This window comes from Paralichthys olivaceus, chromosome 19 (genome assembly GCF_024713975.1).
Source record: "Paralichthys olivaceus isolate ysfri-2021 chromosome 19, ASM2471397v2, whole genome shotgun sequence".
Classification (NCBI taxonomy): Eukaryota; Metazoa; Chordata; class Actinopteri; order Pleuronectiformes; family Paralichthyidae; genus Paralichthys; species Paralichthys olivaceus.
The window spans coordinates 18,705,607-18,729,885 of record NC_091111.1 but is presented as its reverse complement, the minus strand read 5'-3'; the positions used below and the strand labels follow the sequence as shown (position 1 = coordinate 18,729,885).

Sequence of the window (24,279 nt, the reverse complement as noted above, 5' to 3'; positions counted from 1 at the left end):
TATTTTTGGCCTGGTTGTGTTGCCGTCGGGCGGGTTGTGATGACGTCACGCAGCCCTAGCAACCGGCGGTAACTAAGGCTTTGTTGACAACGAGGCAGCCGCAGTGTAGCGTCACTGTTAGCTGTTAGCGGTTAGCTGCAGAGGATCCAAACACTGCTCGGTGTCTCGGGCCGGACTCTCGAGTGGACGAGTCTCCTGGAGAAATCGAGCAACATGCACCTGAAGCACCTGAAGACGCTGCTCACTCCGCAGGTGCGTCCGGCGACGAGGACGAGCTAATGCTAATGCTAGCAGAGCAAAAATCAAAACATGGCTACGAGCTCCTCGTCAGATCCTCGTTCGTTCCTCTGCAGATTTCTACAACACGTTGTTTGACTCTCTCGTGTGTCGGTTTGTTTCTCCAGGTCTGACACGTTGAAAGTTTGGTTTTTGTTTTATTTATAATTTAGTTCGATTTACCCTCAGCAAGCAAAACTTATTCTATTCTTTTCAAACTTTCACACACACAGTTTCAACCTCTCTAAGCACGTTTTGTCAGTTTCAGATCAGGGCCTGATCTTTATATGTTACCTCTGTAGTTCTTCTCCTCGTTGTATTTGTTTCATGAGAAGCAGAAGCTCCAGCCCCAGGTTGCCGTCGACCCTTTGTCCTGCCTGGTTCTGTCCAGTCGTCCGTCTTTGTCATCGTCTAACTGTTTGTCTTCTCTGCCTTTCGAAGGAGGGGGCTGCCAAGGTGACGTGCATGGCCTGGGCGCCGAACAACAGCAAGTTAGCCGTGTGCACGGTGGACAGGGTGGTGCTGCTCTATGATGAGCACGGAGAGAGAAGAGACAAGTTCTCCACCAAACCTGTGGACTCCAAGGTGAGAGACTCTAGGCCACACGTCAGGACGGTCATGAAATCCTATGGACGTCCTCTCTACCTGAATTCAAAGTTTCAAATACACGATCCTCTGAGTCTACACACTTTAAGAGCTGCAGCGTCTCGTCCACTTGTCAGATATTTAACCACTTGTGTGGTTTTTATTTTCAGTACGGGAAACAAAGCTATGTCGTCAATGACATGGTGTTTTCACCGGACTCCACCAAAATCGCCATCGCTCAGTCCGACAACATCATCTTCGTCTACAGGATCGGAGAGGATTGGTAAGTTTCTTTTAACTTTCTGTATTAAACCTGATTTTGTTCTGTACGTCCGACACTTTAATCTGTTATCTTCTCTTGTAGGGGGGACAAGAAAGCCATTTGCCACAAGTTTGTTCAGACAGTAAGTAAACATACACATATATTTTCCTTGTTTATATTGCATGTTTACTTATTTATATTTTTTTACTGATGTCGTCTTGCTGCTGCTTCTTGTCTTATCTTATCTCAGAGTGCTGTGACCTGTCTGCTGTGGCCTGCAGAACATGTCATAGTTTATGGTTTGACTGATGGAAAGGTGAGTCAGTAACACGTCCAAACTCAGAAGAAAACAGAAAACCTTATGTTTATTTACACTTTACACACAGTTTGTTCAGGTATGATTGTTATGAGTAGTACTAAGAGTAGAAGACACAGCACAAAGTACATTTTATTTCCTCCTTCTCTAATTGTTATATGAAAGATGTTTACACATTTTAGCTCAGCATTAAATCATTAAAATTACATTTGTCTTTGTTGCTATTCTTTTTTTTTTTTTATTCACTTTTTTTCCCGTAGGTTCGTCTTGCGAATACTCAGACAAACAAGTCGACAACGTTGTACCGCACCGAGTCCACTGTCATCTCCCTGGCTCCCAAGTAAATACATGAGTAATATTCATATGGAACCAAGAGCAGCATGTATAAGACAAACATCTGAGAAACTAGAATGTGTCAACTGAAACTGGCTAAAGATCTCAGTCCCAATGTGCCTGATGTTTTTTGTTCCAAGAAAATAAAAAAACAATGATAACGAAAGTGGGGAAACGATCTTTGATCTGGCCCTTCGTCCATTTCCACCAAAAAATGTCCAATAAATCAATGGACAGAGGTGAAAACACCTTTTTGGTGAAGGTACACAGAAATGATAGCTGTTGTTTTCTTGACAAAAAGCGAAGCCTGTTGCTAATTCGCCTTTTTCCTTTGTGGTGTCACCATCTCTCACCATCTCTGTTCTCCTTCAGTGTGACTGGTAATGGCTTCCTGTCGGGTCACGCTAACGGGACCGTGGCTCGTTTCTTCTTTGATAAAGTCTCTGGGGAGTCTCAGGTACCTCACACGTCCTTTATTTACCTTATGTCTTAAAACCTTCTGTTTCCTTGTGTTCCAGTTTCTCATCTGAACTCACATCCACTGTGTCCCACTCTTTCACAGGGCGAGCTGTTGAAGCATCCCTGCCCCCCCTACGCCCTGGCCTGGGGTGCAAACAGCATCATGGTGGGCGGCTGCGACAAGAGGGTGGTGGCCTACGACAAAGAGGGTCAGATCGTTCAGACCTTCGACTACAGCCGCGACCAGAATGAGAGGGAGTTCACTGTGGCCGCCACCAGCCCCAGCGGGCAGTCTGCTGTGTTCGGCAGCTACGATCGGTCAGTGCACGAACACGAGGCCAGAATCTCATCGTCTGCTTACAACAAACAGGTTTTGGTTTCAAAGATCGTTTGCTTCACGTTTCAGCGTGCGAGTGTTTAACTGGGATCCGAGGAGAAGCTCGTGGGCCGAAGCTAATCCTAAAGAGATTCGCAACATGCACACCATCACCAGCCTGGCCTGGAAGAAAGACGGATCACGTCTCTGTGCGGTAAATATGTTTTCCGTTGTATTATTTAAATCCATAGTACGACTTCAACCTTTTTACTTTACATTTACTTTCAGTATCTTTACAACACTTCATTCCTCAGATATCAAGTGATTTGATGTAAACCTTCTTTTCGTGTATTGATTTAATTGCGTGTGTCTCGACAGGGAACACTGTGTGGAGGAGTGGAGCTTTTAGATTGCTGCCTGCGAAGAACCAACTATAAGAACAAGTTTGAGCTGACCTACGTTGGTCTGAGCCAGGTACAGACAGACATGAACATGACTTCAAGCGTTCACACAAACATGAAGGGCCACTAATTCAATTCAAATTATTAATCATTAAGAAAGAGTTGTAAATATTGTGTTGAATTTGTCTTCACAATGTTTCCTCTCCACTTCCAGGTGATTGTGAGGAACTTCTCGACAGGAAGTCAGGTGGTCCTGAAGTCCGACTACGGTTACGAGATAGAGGACGTCAAGATCATGGGAAAAGATCGTTACTTCGTGGCTCACACGTCCGACACTCTTCTGCTGAGGGACCTGCAGACAAATAACTCCAGCGAGGTAGGAACTCTCTGCTTCTTTCATGTCGTTCCTCTTGAAATTATTTAAAACTACTTCCTTTGTGACTTTTGATGAATCCCTCTCTCTCTCAGGTGTCCTGGCCCAGTTCAGGGGGAAACGAAAAGTTCTTCTTTGAAAATGAAACAGTAAGTAAACGCAAAAATATCGATTGTGACTGTTTTTCAGTGAGATTTACACTGAGCTCAATAAAACTATAACTTTACTTCACCACAGTACTTCACCGCAGTACTTCACCACAGTACTTCACCACAGTACTTCACCACAGTACTTCACCACAGTACTTCACCACTCCACCTTTTCATCCATGTGGTTTTCAGGTGTGCATGATTTTTAATGCTGGGGAGCTGAGTCTGGTCGAGTACAACAACAACGACATCCTGGGATCAGTCAGAACAGAATTCATGAACCCTCATCTCATCAGGTGGGTCCACTCACACATAGTTACACAAACACAGTCACTGTCGTGTCAGACACACACATGATCACATGATGTGCTTTATTTATAGTTGTGATTAATTAGCGTGTGCAGTTGATGACTGTGCAGAGACTCAGCTGTTATTGTCTTTTTGATGATGGTTCATCAAAGTGATGGATCTGGAGTCTTCAGAGAAACTGTGCAGCTGCTTCTCCACCTTTTCCTGAATTGACTTTATAAAAACTCCAATTTAATATGGAAGTAAAGTGTCTAAGAACACGTCCATGAACAAGTTGGACCGGATCGCTCCAGATCTTCCGTGTGTTTCCTCTTCTGTCCATTAGATGGGAGCATTGAGCTGTGTAGGCATCGTTCAGTGAGAGTCAGTGAGACAAACGTCCATGTCAGTGTATTCAGACCTGTCAGATATGTCAGGACTGACCGTCCCTCAGTGACCCACTAATGGTCAGCTGCTGTTGAGGCGAGCTGGTGTCAGAATGCCCTGACTGCTCCTCGCCTCTGGCTGCTCACCGTCATCATCAGGTGCATCCTGGGATTCCAATAAGACGAACAGCAGCTCTTTTTTTCAGTTCTCTTCTAAAAAGTGTGTTTGTTTGTGTGTCCAGTGTCCGAATAAACGAGAGGAAGCAGAAAGGAGTGGAGGACAACAAGAAGCTGGCTTATCTGATCGACTTAAAAACCATTGCTATCGGTGAGTAGAAGAGAAAAGTAACAGGAGGAGTCGCTGCTTATTAAACTAATTTCATTACAACCCAACACACACTAAGAAAAGAATATATCCTAAAACATGTCCAGCACCAACACTAAGCATATTGTTTATCTTAAAACAGCAGCTTCAGTAAAATGGACTTGATGGTTCACTTCATCCACACGACTACATTTTAATATTAAAACACCCTGTTAACCCGCTGCTCCCTGCCCCCCCCCCCCCCCCCCCCCCCCCCCCCCCCCCCCCCCCCCCCTCAGTGGACCTGGCCGGAGGCTACAATCTGGGAACCATCAGCCACGACTCAAAGATTGACTGGCTGGAGCTTAATGAAACCGGACGCAAACTGTTGTTCAGGGACAAGAAGCTGCAGGTGAGAATGAAACCTCAGCAACGAGGTTCAGAGGCGACGAATGGTTCGACGAGACGATGATTTGTATTGTAGTTGGAGAAATATGAAAACCTGTCCGTGGGCGGGGTTTGTCTGAAGTAAGGGCCTCGTCCGTCAAACAAAACACGACTTGACAAAGTGATTAATAGTGAGCAAGTTCTTTAGAGAAATAAATATATTTCAAACAGCAAAAAGTCCCTGACTCCGAGCACGTCCTTCCACCGAGGGTCCTGTGTGATCCTGCAAACTAACAAACCAAACAAACAACTTTAATTCGTAACTTAAGCGACTTGACAGTTAATTTTACTTTCCCCCAAGGAAACATTTTCGAGAAGAGGCACAGACAGATCACCGGTTCTGTGTATGATAGGCTGTGAGTGGCAGGGAGGTGTGTTGTCAGTTGTTGCCCCGCGGTGATGAAACAGTTTAATGTTTGAGCCCCGGGGCAGAGACATGGACAGCTCAGGTAATTGGGATTCTCTCAGTGGTGTTCTGCACCTCGGTGGCAGATAATGACATGATGTGATTACAAGGAAACGCCAACTTTAACATTGTGGGATGGGACGGTTATAATCAGAAATAAATTAAATAACTCAACGATCTTGATGAAAAAAATCAGGAGCCTACGAATAAAAATCTGGATCTGGTGAATTTAAATGTTGTCTCATAAGGAGAATGTTGTGTTTTTGCATATATATATAATTTCTTCAGGTTCAGATGTAGATTTATTTTCCTAGTATGAAGCAAAACTGTTTTCAGACGCTAAAGACATTCGATAGTTTGATCTTTTCTTAACTAATCATGTTGCTGTTGAGAAAATGCTTTAAACGATCTTCAGCTCAGTTCATGAAAATCATTTGTGCAACATCACGTCCGTGTTTTAAAGTGGTTGAAAATATGATTCAGTGTCAAACAATCAGTGACAATATGAGAAAATTCAAACTATTTAATTTTCCACCAGAAAGGAACGATAAAAAACTGCTTCGTTCATTTAAACTCGCTTTTCATGTGAATTTATCAACAGGCTGCTCTTCCTCACTGAATTAAAAGTTGGCCGCCCGTGCTCCGGGGCCGAAGTGGAGACAGAGCGTTATTAAAAATGGTGGGGGGGGCAGATATTAAGGACGCTGATTACAGCAGCGGGCGGTCTCTCGTGCACACACATACATATTAAGTGCTGCGACAGCCGCTGCAGCTTATAGAATCTACACCATCTCAACTCGTTAAGAGTTTTCACGTGGCCCTGGTGGACGTGAACCAACTTCCTTCAAGGACTCAAAGTGACGTGTAAACAGCAATGAAAGAAATCCGTAAATCCGTCTCGCTTATATTCTTAAATAAAACGCAGGAGCATCCAGCTCGTTCCCAAATGGTCAAACTAACGATGTGTAGAGATCCTGAATCTCTTGTCTGTCTGCGCTCTGTCCTCCTCAGCTCCATCTGTACGACATAGAGTCCGGTCTTAAGACCACTGTGCTGGGTTTCTGCCCGTACGTCCAGTGGGTGCCGGGCAGTGACGTGGTGGTCGCACAGAACCGGGGGAACCTTTGCATCTGGTACAACATCGACAGCCCCAAGAGCATCACCATGTTCCCCATCAAGGTGAGAGCTCGTGCTCTTTGTATCCGTGAGTGGAGACGATGGACACAACTCTGTAACTTTGTGTGTTTCGGACTTTAAGTGACTCACACTTTCACCGCTGTGCCACTCTTTCAGGGGGACATCGTGGATCTAGAGAGAGTGGACGGAAAGACGGACGTGATCGTGATGGAGGGCGTCAACACGGTGTCGTACACGCTGGACGAAGGCCTCATTGAATTTGATACGGCTGTTGATGATGGAGACTATGACAGGTGAGTTCAGATCAACAGAAATGTTATTTTAAAAGGTGAGAAGTCTTTTAACTCAGCAGCGTCCTCCAGCTCCTCTCGAGGGTCTCTTCAGATATCTGTCTGTGTGTGTCTCTACAGAGCCAGAGCATTCCTGGAGACTCTGGAGATGTCACCAGAGACTGAAGTCATGTGGAGGAAGCTCAGCAGGCTGGCTCTAAATGCACGGCAGCTACACATCGCAGAGAGGTCCGACACACACACACACACACACACACACACACACACACACACACACACACACACACACACACACACACACACACACACACACACACACACACACACACACACAAGCCCTTTCAAACTAACGTCAGTTAGAGTTAATTACATTCTTTATCAGTCTTCATTGTAACCGAGACTTATCTTTTGGGCCTGGAGAGAATGGAGAACAACAAGGGCACCTTCCTGACCTGGAGTGAAACACACACACACACTGACGTACACACACACACACACACACACACACACACACAGCTGCGTCCCCATCTGACCTCCTCCTCTAACTTCATTAATCATCAGAAACGTTTTTTTAAATTTATTTTCTATCATAAGCATTTTCTCTCTCTCTCTTTTCTCTCTCTCTCTCTCTCCGTCTCTATTTCTCTCTGTTTTTGAGAAACTTTTCAAATTTAAATTCTCTGTCATTAATAATGCATATTCTGTTCGTTAGGCATCAGCTTGATTTGCATAACTCATGAAATCGGGCAGAGAAATGATTTAGTCTGGAGTGGATAATGTTAATGAAGGAGGGAAGTCATGTTAATGAGGGTGGGAAGTGAGAAAGAGTCACACAGAGTTTGATATATATATTTACTTTTTCACTTTTTTATTTCCATGACTTGTTCATTAATCTGATGCAACTGTTCAGAAGGAGTTGCTAATAAAGTGGTTTTCTCATTCCGCAGCTCCTCACGCTGCAGCGTATCTAAAGGCTAATTAGACAAAAGCTCTAATTTATCTCCGTTCATTAAGTGAACAGCTTTTCAAAGTATTTTCTTCACCCCTTCTTTCATTGTGTCTTCTTCCCTAATCTCTCTCTCCTGCTAAATTGCCTACTCTCTCCCTCTCTGTTTATTTTTCTAGGTGTTTTGCTGCATTGGGCGACGTCTCCACTCTTCGTTTCCTGCACCAAACAAACCAGATTGCGGACAAGGTGTCCAGTGAACTGGTGAGTTTTCAGACCGGCACAGACAAACCATTACATCTCCACACCGACCAAACACACGGCACGACACATACGAGTTAAGAGGGTGATACTGATTATTAATATTCCACACAGTCGCTTTAAATCTGGCAATTTTCACTCAGCAAATCCTGAATAATTCAGTATTTGCTTTAAAGATGTATGCGTCTCTTGGTGGGAATAGAAAACCATCTGCACTGGAATCAATATTCATTTGGTGGAGTGTGAGTGATTGCTTTTAAATGTACATAAAGAAGTTACTTCAAACTTTTGCTGTTTGTACAAAACGAGAGCTCAGTGTGTGTTTGTGTCTTTTTCTGAAAAGGACGGAGATGGGACATCGTTCTACCAGGTCCAGGCCCACATGGCCATGCTGGAAAAAGACTTTGAGCTGGCGGAGGGACACTACACGGAGCAGGTCAGTGACGCGCCTGAAGATTTGTCACTTTCACGCTGTTCAAGTTTTAAGGTGACATGTTATTTTGGTTTTCCGCAGAATGCCGTGGATGAAGCCATAGAGATGTACCAGGAGCTCCACATGTGGGACGACTGCATTGCTGTGGCTAAAGCGAAGGTGATAATGATTTTCTGGGTCTAAGTTCAGTTCAAGACATTTCGCTCTCGCTTGATTTGTTACCAGAAAAGGCGACGAGCTGCCTCCCACCTTGTCGACGTCTTTGTCCTGGAGATGTTAGACCGCAGCTAAATTTTGATCAGACCCCAATAGATCCAAAACACAACCACGAATGACAACGATAGTTTTTTAATAATAAGTTATCTTTCGAAAACTTTAAATGTTCGATGATACAACCAGGAAATGTGAAACAACTGGTTAAAGACTAAATCATAAACCAGTCAACCGTGTTTCAAGCACCAGATTTGACCGTATGTAAAACTTAAATCGATCCAAAACGACTGCAGGGTCATCCGGAGCTGGACACGTTGCGTGGGAACTATTACCAGTGGTTGACGGAGACGGGTCAGGACGAGAAGGCCGGCGAGCTGAAGGAGAGTCAGGGGGACATCCAGGGGGCCATCAATCTCTACATGAAGGCCGGGCTCCCGGCTAAAGCTGCTCGCCTCGCCATCAGCCAGCCGGAGGTCAGCAACGACACCGGCAGTCGCATCGCTGCCGGTCTGATCAGAGGAGACTTTCATGAGAGGGTAAGAGAAATGAAATCTCTATCTTTAACAAAGATCTGTATCATTGATGTGTTTTTTTCCTGCTCTTCTTTATTTCTGCTCTTCCTCATGTTCCTCATGAGAGGAACTGTGTTTTTGTTTTTAGTTTTACACTGTCTCCATCCGTCTGTCATTTCCCCGCATCTTTTTTTTCGGTAGCTGACTGTCTGAGAATCTGGGAGAAGAGGTGAATTGTTGTTTAATGTCCCCAATATGTGAATTAGTCATGATAATTGGATTTTGCGTCCGTCTCCTGTAAAGGCGGGAGATTTGTTCGAGAAGATCGGGAACAACCAGAGAGCCTTGGAGTGCTACTGCAAAGGAGGCGCCTTCAGAAAAGGTAAACCAGGAGTTCTGCAGCAGGTTTTTTTTTTAAATTACTTTAATTAAAAATGAAATCTGTTATTTTTTACATATTTGCAGAGAATAATGTGACGTTTCTCTTCCTGTAGCGGTGGAGCTGGCTCGTGTCGCCTTCCCTGCCAAGGTGGTGAAACTGGAGGAGGACTGGGGGGACTGCCTGGTCCAGCAGAAACAGATGGACGCCGCCATCAACCACTTCATTGAAGCCGGGTATGTGGTGCAGAGAGAGGACGGAGAAAGACAAAGACGTGGACAGATGGATGGACAGATTGTAAAAAAAAAAAACAATCCAACAGAGATGACCCACAACTCTTTAAATCAGCAAAAAAGACATTGGGAAGGGACATCGGCCATGGTTGTGTCCAAGAAATACCAAAATAGAGACAGGGAGTCCGCAGCCAGACTCAGGATGAAAGAGGAGAGAGACCAGGGGGAGTTTATGTGACGGTCAGGCTTCTATAATAACCCTAAGAAATATGGCATAATTAAGAATGATTTAAAATATCATCATCTTGGTATATATCTGCAGAATTATGATTTTATTAATTGTAACTGATCTTAAACAAATGATCATGTTTAATGTAAACCTCACCCAAACTTTCTGTCCGTCCATTTTGTCCATTTAGCAACTGCATTTGTTGAGAGTTGGTGTCAAACTCATATAATCCAGAATTCAGAGAAACATGATAAACTTATTATAAGTTTCCTCCTCCTCCTCCTCCTCCTCCTCCTCCTCCTCTCCTCAGCTGCTCCCTGAAAGCCATCGAGGCGGCCATCACAGCTCGTCAGTGGAAGAAAGCGCTCTACATCCTGGAGCAACAGGAGGATTCATCGGTGGGGAAGTACTACGTGAAGATCGCTCAGTACTACGCCTCCATAAAAGAATACGAGGTGAGAGAGCAGCAACGAGGAAGTACCGCCCACAAAATATTCTACAAGTACCAAAAGTAGAAGTGAACATAACGCAGAATATCGGACGGATGGTTCCGTTACTGAACGTGTTCCACAGAACAACCGGGATTTCACTTTCAAGTTTATAGATATTCATGGGATGTGTAGTTCCTTCTAGCTTAAAATAATTATTTCTGTTTTCCTTATCTTTTTCTTTTTTCTCTGAATCAAATGTTTTATGGTTTATATTCGTGTTGTACCATCGACCTGGTTCCAGGCTTTAAATTCTTTTAGAAGGATTTTCAGAAACATTAATGGATAAAATGAACCCAGGAATGAGACACTCTCACAGAGTTGGAATATCTGTTTGAATTTTACCACAATTTTATCTTCAACTTTTGTGGAAGAAGTTGATCAGAAGTTTTATCATCAAATATCTACATATTTCTAAAAGTGGACACTCACTCATTCTGTGAAGCAGTTTAATCTTAGCTTAGCTTAACGGGTTATTATACTTTTTATTGGGTAATAAACTGTTTTTTCTTTCACATTTTTCAAAGACGTCCATCAATGACACGCATGTTAGTTGTGGTAACTTTTCTAAATTGGCTCTCAGCTCTTCGCGTGGACTTTTCCTGTATATTCAGACTAAAAGCTGACACGTGGCTTCAGGGAGGTTCGTTCTGCTTCATGAACAACACACAGGACACCGCCACCAACACGGCCTGAGGGACGATGTGGGCAGTGACATTTTGCCACCGGCTGATCATTTTTGCATTTCTCTCAGGGACATATACAGTCAGCCGTGACACACACACACACACACACTCACACACACACTACTAAAGTAAAGTCGGAGCTCAGGATCAACTTTGGTGCCGTCTCTGGGGAGCAGTGTGGGCCGTTTGCTCAAGGTGCGTTGGCAAAAATGACAAGTTGGACGGTTTTAATAATAGTTTACCAAAAATACAGAACTGTTGAAACGCGGAAGAGAAAGAGAGAAATCTGGTATAAATACAAAGCGGAGGGAAAAGGAAGAGAGATGATAGCGGTGGAGCACAGTGTGCCCTTCGTATTCTGATGAGCTCAGCTGAGCCAAACAGCCTCCGCGGACTGCCAGACTCTGAAAATAGCAGCAGGCTATTTCCGTCTGTTTGCTCTATGGGCATATTCACAGAAAGTAATTAAGATAACAAGCTCTTTGCTCTCCAACTTGTGGAAGATGCGGGGAAGTGAAAACTAAAACAATGAAGGAGGCTCATGCCTCCGGTGGAAACATTACCCAGGGAAAACAATGACTAAACTTTTTCTTCATCAGAACGTAGGAACAGCACGGACACTGTCATTACAGGTGGAACTCAGTGTACCCTGCACACGACCTGTATATCTTTATGTTCTCTGAATACATTCAACTCATTCTGAAACACTCAGTAGGACTCGTTCCTCAGCCAAGGCCCGATTTTCATTCTTATCTTCTGTTATTTATTTTGTAGGTTGCGGAACAACTGCTCGTGAAAGGAGGTCAGATAAAAGAGGCCGTAGATATGTACACCACAGCGGGACGCTGGGAGGAGGCTCACAAGGTCAGTGTGGATTAGAAAGACACGAGAGAAAGGAACGTCATCAAGACGATGTTTAACGGAGGATGTGTCTTCGTCTGCAGTTGGCAGTGAAGTGTATGACCGAGGAGGAAGTGGTGGCTCAGTACGTGAGCAGAGCTCAGGAGCTGGAGGGAGACGGGAAGTTCAAAGAGGCCGAGCGGTAAGTGCAGATCACTTTATTTATATTTAGAGTCATTTGTTTCGTCACTGGCGGCTGGAAGCACGAAAATGGAGTCGGGCAAACCGACAGGACTGTGAAGTCATGTGTGACCTCAGAGAAGTAACAGAAACAGCATCTGGACATTTCAGTCTGGTTTTTAACCGACTTTACAATTATTCACCTGTGTGTGTGTGTGTGTGTGTGTGTGTGTGTGCGTGTGCGTGTGCGTGTGCGTGCAGGCTGTTTACCACTGTGAATCAGCCTGACCTCGCCATCACCATGTACAAGAAGAGCCGCATGTTTGATGATGTGATTCGCATGGTGGCCAAACATCACCCCCACCTGCTGAGTGAGACCCACCTCCACCTGGCCAAGGTACGGCTCACTGCCATCCACCGGATAACAGGAAGTGTCCGCGCTTCGGCCCACGCCTCCGTAACTCACAGCTCGTGAAGTCTGCCGTGGATTCTTTAACAACACAAAGTTCGAAGCTGATGAGATGTGTTGATGTGCAACATGCTGTGAATGTTTCCTTTAGGAGTTTGAGGCCGAGTCCTGGTTCTCAGAGGCCGAGCACCACTTCCTGGAGGCTCAAGACCTGAAAGCTGCCGTCAACATGTACAGAGTCAACGACATGTGGGAGGACGCCTACAGGGTACACACGTTTCCTCTGCTGGTTCTTTACAGTGTGAATGTGTGTGAACGGGTGAATACGTGGTTGATAATAACACTGGAGAAGCTCGACGTTGACAGCGTTCCCTTTGTGTGACAGGTGGCGAAGACTCACGGAGGCGCTGGAGTCCAGAAGCAGGTGGCGTACCTGTGGGCCCGGAGCATGGGAGGAGAGGCGGCCGTCAAACTGCTCAACAAGTTCGGCCTCCTGGAGAACGCCATCGATACTGCGTTGAATAACTTGTGAGCTGCGTTACGACACACCAACATAAACACACGTGCAAGTTATCGATGTTTGATTTCCTGCTCTTCCTCTTGTCTCCAGCTCATTTGACTTTGCCTTCGACTTGGCCCGACTTTCATGTAAAGAGAAGATTCCTGAGATCCACCTCAAACACGGCATGTACCTGGAAGACGAGGTAACCCCCCCCCCCCCTTTCTTATGGGAGTTAGTGGACTCCTCTCACAGTGTGTCCTCTCTCACTGTCCTTCAACAGATTACTCTTGGTATCCATATAAAACTATCATGCCAGTATAAAAAGTCCTGGTGTATTTATGAGAACTGTCAACACGTTACATGACAATTATAGTAAATCTTGTTAATCCTGAATTCTGCCTCGGTTTCATCTTCCAGGGAAAGTTTCCTGAAGCCGAGATTGAGTTCATCAAAGCAGGAAAACCAAAGGAAGCTGTGTCCATGTGAGTTCTGACGACGACGACGACGAGCTCTGAACCAGAAGCAGATATTTTCCACTCAGCTACGAAGTTCAACTCGTTCAAAGTCTCTGTTCCACTTCAACCACAGAGCATCAGAAGTTCACGTCACTTCCCTGGGACTTGAAACTCACGCAGGTTTTTTCTCTTTTGGCTCATGTGTGTGTGAACTGTGTTCCAGGTACGTCCACAACAAGGACTGGGCCAGCGCGCAGCGTGTGGCCGAGGGCTACGATCAAGAGAGCGTGTCTGAGATTCTGGTCGGCCAAGCCAAGTTCTGCTTTGAACAGAAAGACTTCCAGAAGGCTGAAGCCTCCCTGCTCCGAGCCCAGAGACCCGAACTGGTTGTCAACTATTACAAGGTCAACAGAGCCGAACGTTTAGAAACAAAGAGCTGCAAAATGTTCTCGGCTTGGTTTTACTGAAACTTTACTTCAAACCACAGACTTGATCTGTTGTTTCGTGTTTCGTAGGATGCAGATATGTGGAGCGATGCCATGCGCATCTGTAAGGAGTATCTCCCCTTCAAGCTCTCCGCGCTCCAAGAGGAGTACGAGAGGGAGTCCTCCAAAAAAGGAGTCCGGTAAGATTCTAGAGAGCCGTAAACTTGTGGTTTCGTTTATCTGCCTCGTTAACATGATTCATTATGAGGAATCATACGTTTGCTCCGTGTGGGACATCACTTTCAGTGGGTTTTAGATTTTGTTGGCCTGTTAGGTTAAATCCTTAAGAGCCACGAAAGCCAGTATGAAGATTTTACGGCCTCTCTCCGCTGCACTCACCCGCCAGAATAATCTATGCACAAAGACTCGGTTTGATGCTTTATTAAACACAGCTCTTGTGTTATCCCAAACCAAAACTCCCAGTAAAGAGAAGCTCGTTAGCCAGCGAACCAGCAGCACGCAGCTCTTATCCTCCTCCCATCGCTTCCCCGTCTTTAATGACCTGTGGGAGAAAACATCACAGGTTGCCAATGGAAACGGGCGATGAAGAGGGCGAAAGTGAGCAAACACTGAATTATTCCTGCAAAGATTCCCAATTTTATCTTCAGCATCCACAGGCCGCGGTCAAATTTTAGTTTTCTAAAAGACTGAGACTGAAATAAAAAACTAAAAGGTGGAGAAATAAATAATCTTCACAAGAGAAAAGGTTAATGTGACACAACTAGAGGGGAATAAATGAAGCCACTTTTAAATTCACTAGATCCGCACTTTTATTTGCATCTGCACAAAATCACACACACTCGTAAATACCGACCCTCTAAACATGCCACACCTCTAAGCATTACTGTGTGTGTGTGTGTGTGTGTGTGTGTGTGTGTGTGTGTGTGTGTGTGTCCAGGGGGGTGGAGAGTCTGCTGGAACAGGCCAGAGAGTGGGAGCAGTCGGGTGAACACTCCCGGGCCGTGGAGTGTTACTTGAAGGTGAAGGACGACTCGAACACGGACCTGATGGAGAAGTGTTGGATCAAGGTAACAACGAGCGTCAACTTCCTGTTGATACACAAAGAGAAAGAAAAGGACACGCCCTCCTTCACCTTCCCCTGCACCTATTGGACGGCACTCGCTGTCAATCTTACCGTGATAAGATAAATAAATAGAATCTGCAGGGGGGGGGGCAAGTTGCCTGCTGGGTAACAGTCCATGTGTGTTATGAGAATAATGTCTCCGATCCGATATTCAGCGCTGCGGTGGTGGATGAATAGAGAGAGGAGACTGTGGCCAGGATTTCCCATGATGCTGCAGGAAGGAGGAAGGTCACCGTGTCACCAATATCAATAGATGTTATTCTGCTCGGAGCACGAAGCCGCACGGCAAACATTGTGCGTTATTGACCCGAGCGTCATGGAGATCAGATCGTCAGAACTCTGAATGGTCGGTCCGACAGTGTTGCCAAAGGACAGTTCAAGAGGTCGTGGAGATCAATAGGTTTTTGATTCCCCCCCCCCCCAACTGGGAGTTTGAACGTTTGGCGTTCGAGGGAAACAGGTCGACTGAGATCAATAGGTCACTTCCTGTAGAGAGACGGAGGACGCACGTTAGATTTGATCACAGCCACTGATTTTAAAAAGGCATCGTGTTGTTCGACGTGTAAAATGAAGTGTTTTGGGTTTTTTTTGCATGTGCGTGTTTCCAGGCAGCAGAATTGTCCATCAAGTTCCTGAGTGGAGATCGAGCAGTGGAGGTGATCCAGGTGGTCGGACCTCGACTCGCACACCTGGGGAAATACAACGCTGTGAGTGGAAACACACACACACACACAAGATTTTAGTCATTTCCTGTTTTCTCACCTGCTGACTGTGTGTGTGTTTTTTTATGTTCCAGGCTGCCGAGCTTTATTTAAACATGGACATGATCAAAGAGGCAATCGATGTCTTTATCGAGGGCGAAGAGTGGAACAAAGCCAAGAGAGTCGCCAAGGAGCTGAAGCCCAGGTTGAAAACACACACACAAACACACACACACACACACACAGATACACACTGTATGTTTAAACAACACATTTCATTTCACTAGATCTGGATTCTGGATCTGCACCAAATGACACATAAAGTTTTTCCACAGTAATTGAATCTGTGATCCTCTGATTCTGTGCAGGTATGAAGAATACGTGGACCAGAAGTACAAAGATCATCTAAAGAATCACGGCAAAGTGGATTCTGTGAGTACAAGTCACTGTTGGTAAATCGATGAATCTAAATCCTTATTTTGTGAAAACACATTTTAATGGTTAAACCAATCTCGTCCTGTTAAACTGTGCAGCTGGTGCGTGTGGACGTCATGGCGGCTCTGGACCTGTACGCAAAAAGAGGCCAGTGGGAGAAATGTCTGAGCACAGCATCCCAACAGGTTCCGACCGCTCGTTACCGTCAGTTTTATTAAAACTGTTCATTTTCTGGTCAAATGTAAATGTCAACATACTTTGTCTCTGTGTCGTGTTCAGAGCATTAAGATCCTCCACAAGTACGTCGCTCTGTACGCCACGGACCTCATCAAGGAGGGGAACGCTCTGAAGGCTCTGCAGCTCTACCTGCAGCACGGGGCGTCGCCCAACCCTCAGGTACACACACGTTTGTATTTCTTTTACAACCCACCCACAGTGTGTGTGTGGGGGGGGGGGGTTTCACTGCTCAATGCTTTTCCACGTTTTTACCCTCAGAACTTTAACATCTACAAGCGTCTGTTCCTGGACCTGATCAACCTCCCTGACACCGACGGACCCGAGTCGTACCACATGTGGGCCGACCTCCGCAACTTCCTCCTGCAGCTGGTACGTCACAACAATCTGGGACAATCCTTTTTTTAATGTTTAGACACGGAGGAGCATGAAATGTAGAAGTGAGTAAGGACAAACCCGTTGTTTGATTTCAGAGCGAGAACATTTCCAAGTCGAGCAAGGCCAACTCTCCAGCTCACGAGGACTTCAATCAGATGCTGCTGATCGCTCACTACTACGCTGCACGATCCGCCGCCAAAGGAGTCGAGCAGCTGGTACACACAAAAACACGAAAACACAGAAACACCTGTTTACCTGCATCTTAATATTTTAGTTTGATTTTAGCCAGAACTCACATCTGATCCTAACGGTTGATCCAAACACAGGTTGTGTTTCTCGTCCTGAGTTGGTTTGTTGGTTTATATTTTTATAACAGGACACTCGGACGTGTTTCTTTGTGTTCTCGTGAAGTTTGAATCCTTGTTTCTGCCGTGTGTTCTCAGACCAGCGTGGCAGCCAAGCTGTCGACGTCTCTGCTGCGTCACACTGAGCTCATTCCTGCAGACAAAGCGTTCTACGAGGCCGGTCTGTTCTGCAGGGTGAGTCCACCTCAACATACGAACAACATACGAACTCTCATTTCATGTTCTGCACAACATCAACTGGAGGTTTCTCCGTTTATCACAAGACGAGAATCAAACATTAGCATCATTTGAAGTAACGTGTTCTTGTGCGTGCAGGCTGCCGGCTGGGAGACGATGGCTTTCATCTTCCTGAACCATTTTGTGGATCTGTGTGATGTGAGTGTCACAGTTTGTCACTTTAGACGTCATTTAATGGATATGAATCAGATCTGCACAGTATTTAAAAGCTACAGAACCTCAGAGGATTTGTAATCTGGACTCTGTGTTCCCTCTGTGATTGGTGGATTCCTGTCTCCAGGCTGTTGAAGAGGGGACGGTGGACGATCTCAACTACTCGGACTTCCACGGCACAGACATCCCAGTGGAAGTTCCAGTTCCCACCAAACTCTGCATCAACGTACGCCATTGTCTCCGTCCACCACACACACATCTGAAGAGACTGTGTCAGAAAAACTTCTCACTGCCAACGAAGTGTTTCATGTATTTTGTTTTTTCTGCAGGACGCTCAGCGGGAGGACATCCGTAACTGGCTGCTGTCGGTCTACAAGGATCATCTGAAGCAGGATCTGCCACGAGACGAGAGGAACTCATACGTGGCGTCACTGGTGGACGCAAACACCGGCCAGCGCTCGCTGCCCTGTGTCCTCACAGGTAACACACACACACACGAGAGCAATCTAGATTCGGAGGACGAGACGTTTAAAGAGCTTGACGCTTGTTTGTTCTGAATTTAAATGTTTGGGACTCGAACGTGATCCCGCTCTGAACATCTCGTACATCTGCTGCTCGCTGTGTGCTCCTCCTGCCTCCAGGCTACCCGGTGCTGAGGGATGAGATCAAGTTCCCGTCTGTGGGCAAAACGGCGAACAAGGAAGACTGGGACAGATTCGACATGGCCACAAAGGTGAGACCCGACGGTGCACCATGTTCATAAGTCACATAAACAATAACTGTCAGAGGAACTGAGAAGAACCGACAGAGCTGGAGAAGATGTTTTATTTAGTTCAGGTTATGATGAGAAGAGAAAACTCTGAAATCACATCTGGACTGTTTTTACTTGAGAAGATGTTTTCCAGGATTATTCAGTCGGACTCAGTCGTTGATGATTTTTCCTTTAATCGACTTGTTCTTCCTGCTCTGTGTTTAATCTGCGTTCTGATTGGCCGCTGTTCGAATGGTTCCTCCCCTGCAGACCACTCACAGTCCGGAGTGTCAGGACGTCATCGACTTCATCGGCCAGTGGTGCGGCGGACTGCCGTCCTTCCGTTGACTCAGTAAAGACCTCTGCTGCTTCAGCTGCTTTTCTCTCTTCCACCTTTTCTGTGAGTTTTGAACCCCCCCCCCCCCCCCCTTCTTTTCTATGTTTATTTATTGACTTTATGTAAAATCACGACTAAAAAGGAGGCGACTGTTCAATTGTGTGTGTGTGTGTGTGTGTGTGTGTGTGTGCTTAAGAATTTATTCTGTTTGATATTTAAATGTATTTAGTTAAATAAAGTTTAAAGCGAAACAGAGATTTCAAACTTTGAGCCTTCATCACGTGAAGCTGTGATGTTTGTTCATGTAGTGATTTCTATAAAAGCTTGTGATCAGGTTTAGATCCTGAGTTCACTTCAAATCAACTCTTGAAGTTTCAGATTTCGCCTTCGGCCTTTTTATCAATATTTCCCAATAAGCAGAATATTTTCCCGAATGTTAAACATGTGAATAAATTAAGAAAATTAATTTGTTCGAGAAGACGAAGGACGACAGGAAGCAGCACGTGAAATGATTTGACTTGTTTATTTATAAAGACACAATATGACGTCATCGAGAACAAGAACATGACACATATATATTATAAAGATCTTCAATTCACAACTTACCTCCAGTCATCATTTAGAAAAGTGTAAATTATGATTTTGAATATAGCTGAAAAAACTAAAATGTTAATATAATGAAATGAGTGAATGTTGTTTTTTTATGTCCCTCTAATATATTTATATACATCATTCTACTCTGATTATAAATTAAAATTATACATACACTTTAGAAAAGTGACGCTTAATACAACAACCTTTCCCACTGGCTGAAGGAAAATTCAGATTTAACAATAAAATCTAATTAATTAAATTAAAAATTAGCTCCTGACAGAATTTCACGTCATTTTTACAGGAAATGTTTGTTGTCATTTCACATTAAAAGTCTAAAAATAAGCCTGAAACACAATAAAAACAATTGTGGCAGCAGTTTGATCAAATAAAGTTCTGGGAGTTCAAACACAACCTGAAAAAAATACAAACTGCAGAATTAAAAACTTTACGCAGTACAGTTGACAGTATTCAGTGATACACAGTTTAAACCGCCTCCTTTCCCAGCAGCTGCACGTCCGCAATCAATAATAAAGCCTGTGTGTGTTTGAGAAAATACATTAGTAAGAGGTTTCCTGAAGGTGAACACCTCCACTGCAGAACAGACAGGTTTTATATTTATATAAAATTCATTTATAACACAAGCTGTCGAGGCCTGCTCAGTTAAACCACCATCGTCATCGTCGGGTCCACAAACGTCTGTTTTACGAGTTCAAAAGTTTTTTGTTTTTTTTTTAAATCTTTCTTTATTCTCTGTCGGAGCGTCTTTCATCTCCGTCCGTCACAGTTGGTTAAATCCTCATCCTGTGTCACCGGAGCGAAGCAGGACCGTTCACAGAAAACTCAGTTTTATATGCACTGAACTTTACCTTTATCTTTATTCTACAGTTTGATTATCATCCTTTAATTTCACCCACACACACACACTCTTTTTTTATTCACTTTATTTGATCTCCTCCATGTTAGCAGACGGGCCAAACTACAAAGTAAGAGTACACGTTAAATACATTTCGTTTCTGCCACACTGACGTTTGTTCGAGTGTTTGTGTCCCTGATACGTTTGGTTTTCATGAGTTATTTGATGCTTTGAAAACATCAGGGCCGATCGGTCGGTCGGTCTCTCGGGAAAACACGAACTCAGCTTTACGGACGTCAGATCTTTTTTGGAACGATGTTTTAAATCTGTCCTTCACAACAACTGGACCAGAGGAGTGAGACGTGGTAGCTACACTTGGTCGGACGAACCAAGTGAAGCTACCACGTCTGACGCCGATTGGCCGACACACCTGCCAATCAAGCTAAATCACCTCTTTAACCCAGTAACATCTAGTGGCCACTGATGGTACTGCAACGTCTGGTTTCTCATCGGCTTCAACTTTATAACGGCTCAGAAATCCGTCACGTTTGTCCAGAGCGGCCGTGTTGACGATTCAGAAAAACACGTATGTTCTCGGTGTCTTTCGTCCGACAGGCGTGTTTCTATGGTTTTGTGATTTCTTCACCTGAACGCTCTCTGTTGATATTCGGTCGTTCTCTTGGCATTCACCGCGTGCCTTAATTGTTTGGACATTTAAATCAAGGTCCGCTGTGAACACGAGGAGAGACGACCCACTCGTTCCTCACGTTTGTTCTCCGTCATCATTTTCCACTTTTTCTTTTACCCCCTCCACCCTTCTGTCCGACTTCGTCCCATTAGAGCTTCTCGACCTTCGCATGAATCTGGAAAATCGAGTCGCTGGAACCTTTCAAACACATTTCATCGATTCTGCACAGAGACATAAAGAACAAGTGTCACTGTGTTGAGCCTGGAAATGTCTCCTGCAGACGGAGCAGGTGGAGTCAGACATAAATATCTAGATTACTGATGACGACGGTATATTTGGTGATTACAGCATTTCCTTTTAGTGTGTGTGTGTGTGTGTGTGTGTGATATCCTGCTGACCTCCATACAAAAGGCTGCATGCTGTGTACGTTAACCTGGTTATTTAAGTTATCAACCATATTGACTCTATATTTCATTATATACACTGAGTAAAAGTAGAACAACCGCAGCTGCACTTTGTTCGTGTTTTACCCAGAAATCTTTGAACCATGAACACGACTCCCGGCTTCTCGCTCAGGTATGAAAACACACGTACAGAGATTTGAAGCTGCACGTTCCAGCCTTTGTTTTGTCTTTTTTGACGCCTGAAAAACAAAATATCGTCAACGTGAGATTTCCTTTCACAGTTGAGAGAGGATTTGATTTTGTGAAATTGCTGCATTCACATGTTCCCAAGTCTGGAGATCGAGTTAAACATTCAACAATCCATCATTTTGTGTGTTCGAAATATTTTCACGCTTTCCTCCAAACCAGAGACGGCTCCCTGGGAGAAAAGCTCGTTTAAAAAAAAAAAAAAGACCTGAAATATGAACGTTAACACACACTGGCCTGTTTCAATCGTGCAGATACACGGAGGAGTCCCGGTGTGTTCCTTGAAGCGGCACTGCGGAACCGTTAAAGCTTCATCCTCCATTATTCAGCAGCAGCAGGAAGATGATGCACGTTTTCTTATCCTGCATTAATGAGCCACAGCTGCAGGAGGAAGATGCTGCTGCTCCATGATTTTACTCCTCAGCCCACATGAGTACACAATCCTGTCAACCCCCCCCCCCCCCCACCCCCCACCCCCACCCACCCAAAGAAACCATGACATGTACTGCAGGCTATTTTACCTCCCTGTTCTCGTTTGTGCAGATGGAGCAGCGGCAGCATCTGCGCTGCTCAACGGCTCTCCGGCAGAGGAGAAGGACCCATCTGCAGCCTCATTAACCGCAGAAATGCTAATGACCCAGATAGCTCATGTCGGCTAAAACGCGGAGGGGAGGGGCGGCTGCCTTTGTGGGGGTCGGGCATGCATGCATGTGTGTGTGTGTGTGTGTGTGCATGAGAGTGTGTACTTGCACTTATATCTTTGTGAGGACCCTTTTGACAAACGCTGCAGTGAGGACATTTTGGGTAAGTGAGGACATATTCGCTGGTCCTCACTTTTACTAAAGGTCCGTCTGAGGGTTGACACTTGATTTCAGGGTTAGATTAAGGTTGAGTTACGCTTCAGTTAGGGTTCGGTATTTCTGCTGGTTTAGGTTTGGGTTCGGTTTTTAGCTGCGCTGGTTTAGATTCGGTTACGGGGTCGCCAATGAGCGTCCTCCTTGAAATAGAGGTACAAGAATGTGTGTGTGCATTCAACTAAAACAATCTACAGCCTAACACCAACACAAATGACTCAAATGCAACCGGATGAATAGATCTGCAGACCCACACATAACACAATATAATAAATAAATGTGATGTTTTCAATTAAAACACTACAATGCATCATGCAGGGACATTGTAGTGAATGATTGCAGATGGTATTAATGTGTTTGTAATGGGATTTGGGCGTGTGTGTGTGTGTGTGTGTGTGTGTGTGTGTGTGTGTGTGTGTGTGTGTGTGTGATATTTCAGAGGAGGAAAAAAAAGACAAGAGGCTCGACAGCACTGCGGATTTTGCAGAATGAGCGCAAGAGAAATGAAAAGTGAAAGTGTCGTAAAAGCAGCTGGAGGATTAGAAAAATAAAACGCACCTGATCTTTAAATCAACCGAAAACCAATGAACGCTGCAGAGATGCGCGTGAAAACCGAACAACAATACCTTCCAGCGGCGGCTGCAGGACAAATGGCGCAGGTGTGTTTGTTTTTTTTACCATCAGCAGGAGCACAGACTCAGAGGAACCCTCCGTGAAATGCACCGATGCAGGAGGAGTCAGTGTGTCCGCTTTCAGGCGCCCTTGACCGGCGTGCGCAGCCCGGTCCGCGGTGCGCCCCTCTGGACGCAGGGATGCTGAGGATGCTGAGGATGCGGAGGATGCGGGAGGAGGGATGTTGCGGGGAAATGCGGCGGTGGATTCGTCCTTCTCCTGCAGCCGACCTGAAAAACCTGCTTGAATATTTCTTCTCTTAGAGCACAAGTAGTCCAAAGCCAGAAGAGAAGCGGAGGAAAAGCAGCATCCAGACGCACAAATGTGAGGTTTTGTTTGCGCAGGAGGAGGAAACAGTGTCTGCGTGACGGGATGGAGGGAGAGAAGCTGGGCGCAGTCAGATGGAGAGAGGAGAGAGGGGGAGGTCCAAAGAGAGGGAGCCAGGCTCTTCACATCCAGCTCTGTCCTCCCTCTGCTCCTCATCCCTCTCTCCTTCTCTGAGGATGGAGGCAGGAAATAGAAGAAGAAGGAGAAGAGCATCCGCATCAGAACAGGCCCAGTTCATCTGCTCCTCGTTCATGTTTCAATCAAAGACACGTCAGATAATTAAAAACGCTGAGCGCGATTTAAAGAAAACCACAATATGAAATATAATCTTAAAAAACAATGGGCTTTAATCACAAATATTCAAACCACACTTATATAATCAAATGGAATAACTAGACCTGTAGGCCTGGGTCATATATATAACTCTTAATTGCCTTTCTGCATAAGAACTGGTTGATTAATTAATTGACTGATTTGTTGTAATCTCTCGCGTTCTTGAAGAAATGTAATATTTTTAAAGAAACTTTTAGCTCAACACAACTGAACAACTCTTTAATTGTTTCAGTTTCAGTTTGTGTCTTGCTTTGTGTTCTTCTATGAATCTGTACTTCATTAATAAAGTTGTATTTTATTGAAATGTATAATTATCACGATAGCTGTGTCATTATTTTTTTCTCTGATCAAGTTTAAAAACTGTTTTTTGTGAGAACAACGTAGTCATGAACTTCTGATCGATCGTGTGTTAAACCCCCTCATGTGGTTAGCATCATTAGCATCATTAGCATCATATTGATATTTATTACCATTATACTGCAACAGTTGTAACTTGCACCGATGACGTTATGTTTTCAATCACACAAAAACCACTGGATAGATTTCCACAAACCTTGGTGGTAACATTTGTTACAGGTCAGAGAAGAACCCATTCAATTTTGCTGCGGCTCTAGATCGGGGGAGGGTGATCGCGATTATTTGTCGTTTGCTTCA

At 44.8% G+C, this 24,279-nt stretch overlaps 1 protein-coding gene across 3 annotated transcripts; it reads left to right on the top strand.

The window, feature by feature from the left end:
- The first annotated feature begins 68 nt into the window (after positions 1-68).
- On the top strand, positions 69-22,872 carry ift172 (intraflagellar transport 172). Of its 3 annotated transcripts, none has more exons than XR_011239329.1 (49): positions 69-252; positions 718-861; positions 1,032-1,144; positions 1,226-1,265; positions 1,374-1,439; positions 1,700-1,779; positions 2,145-2,229; positions 2,335-2,549; positions 2,638-2,761; positions 2,926-3,021; positions 3,163-3,324; positions 3,417-3,470; positions 3,663-3,766; positions 4,387-4,472; positions 4,748-4,860; positions 6,313-6,480; positions 6,595-6,731; positions 6,849-6,956; positions 7,854-7,938; positions 8,279-8,371; positions 8,450-8,527; positions 8,875-9,117; positions 9,397-9,475; positions 9,588-9,708; positions 10,245-10,389; positions 11,883-11,972; positions 12,053-12,150; positions 12,390-12,525; positions 12,689-12,805; positions 12,923-13,065; positions 13,148-13,241; positions 13,457-13,521; positions 13,718-13,898; positions 14,010-14,119; positions 14,878-15,007; positions 15,672-15,770; positions 15,860-15,969; positions 16,133-16,196; positions 16,298-16,384; positions 16,479-16,595; positions 16,695-16,805; positions 16,907-17,026; positions 17,255-17,350; positions 17,492-17,551; positions 17,694-17,792; positions 17,896-18,046; positions 18,208-18,299; positions 18,588-18,717; positions 22,733-22,872. XR_011239329.1 is itself a non-coding variant. In XM_069514894.1 (48 exons), exons 1-48 carry the CDS (start codon positions 214-216, stop codon positions 18,663-18,665), a joined length of 5,226 nt encoding a protein of 1,741 aa, XP_069370995.1. In that variant the 5' UTR covers positions 69-213; the 3' UTR covers positions 18,666-18,918. The 3 variants fall into 3 exon arrangements, 1 of the variants encoding a protein (XP_069370995.1); XR_011239330.1 differs by lacking the exon at positions 22,733-22,872 and adding an exon at positions 21,694-21,712; XM_069514894.1 differs by lacking the exon at positions 22,733-22,872 and having other exon boundaries at positions 18,588-18,918.
- The last annotated feature ends 1,407 nt before the right edge of the window (positions 22,873-24,279 follow it).

What these genes read in the sequence shown, in the direction of transcription:
- ift172 (XM_069514894.1), top strand. Translation starts at nt 214, where the DNA reads ATGCACCTGAAGCACCTGAAGACGCTGCTCACTCCGCAG. An exon ending in CCAAAGGAGTCGAGCAGCTG is followed by an intron (nt 17,027 to 17,254) that starts GTACACACAAAA and finishes GTGTGTTCTCAG; the next exon opens with ACCAGCGTGGCAGCCAAGCT. An exon ending in GATTCGACATGGCCACAAAG is followed by an intron (nt 18,300 to 18,587) that starts GTGAGACCCGAC and finishes CCTCCCCTGCAG; the next exon opens with ACCACTCACAGTCCGGAGTG.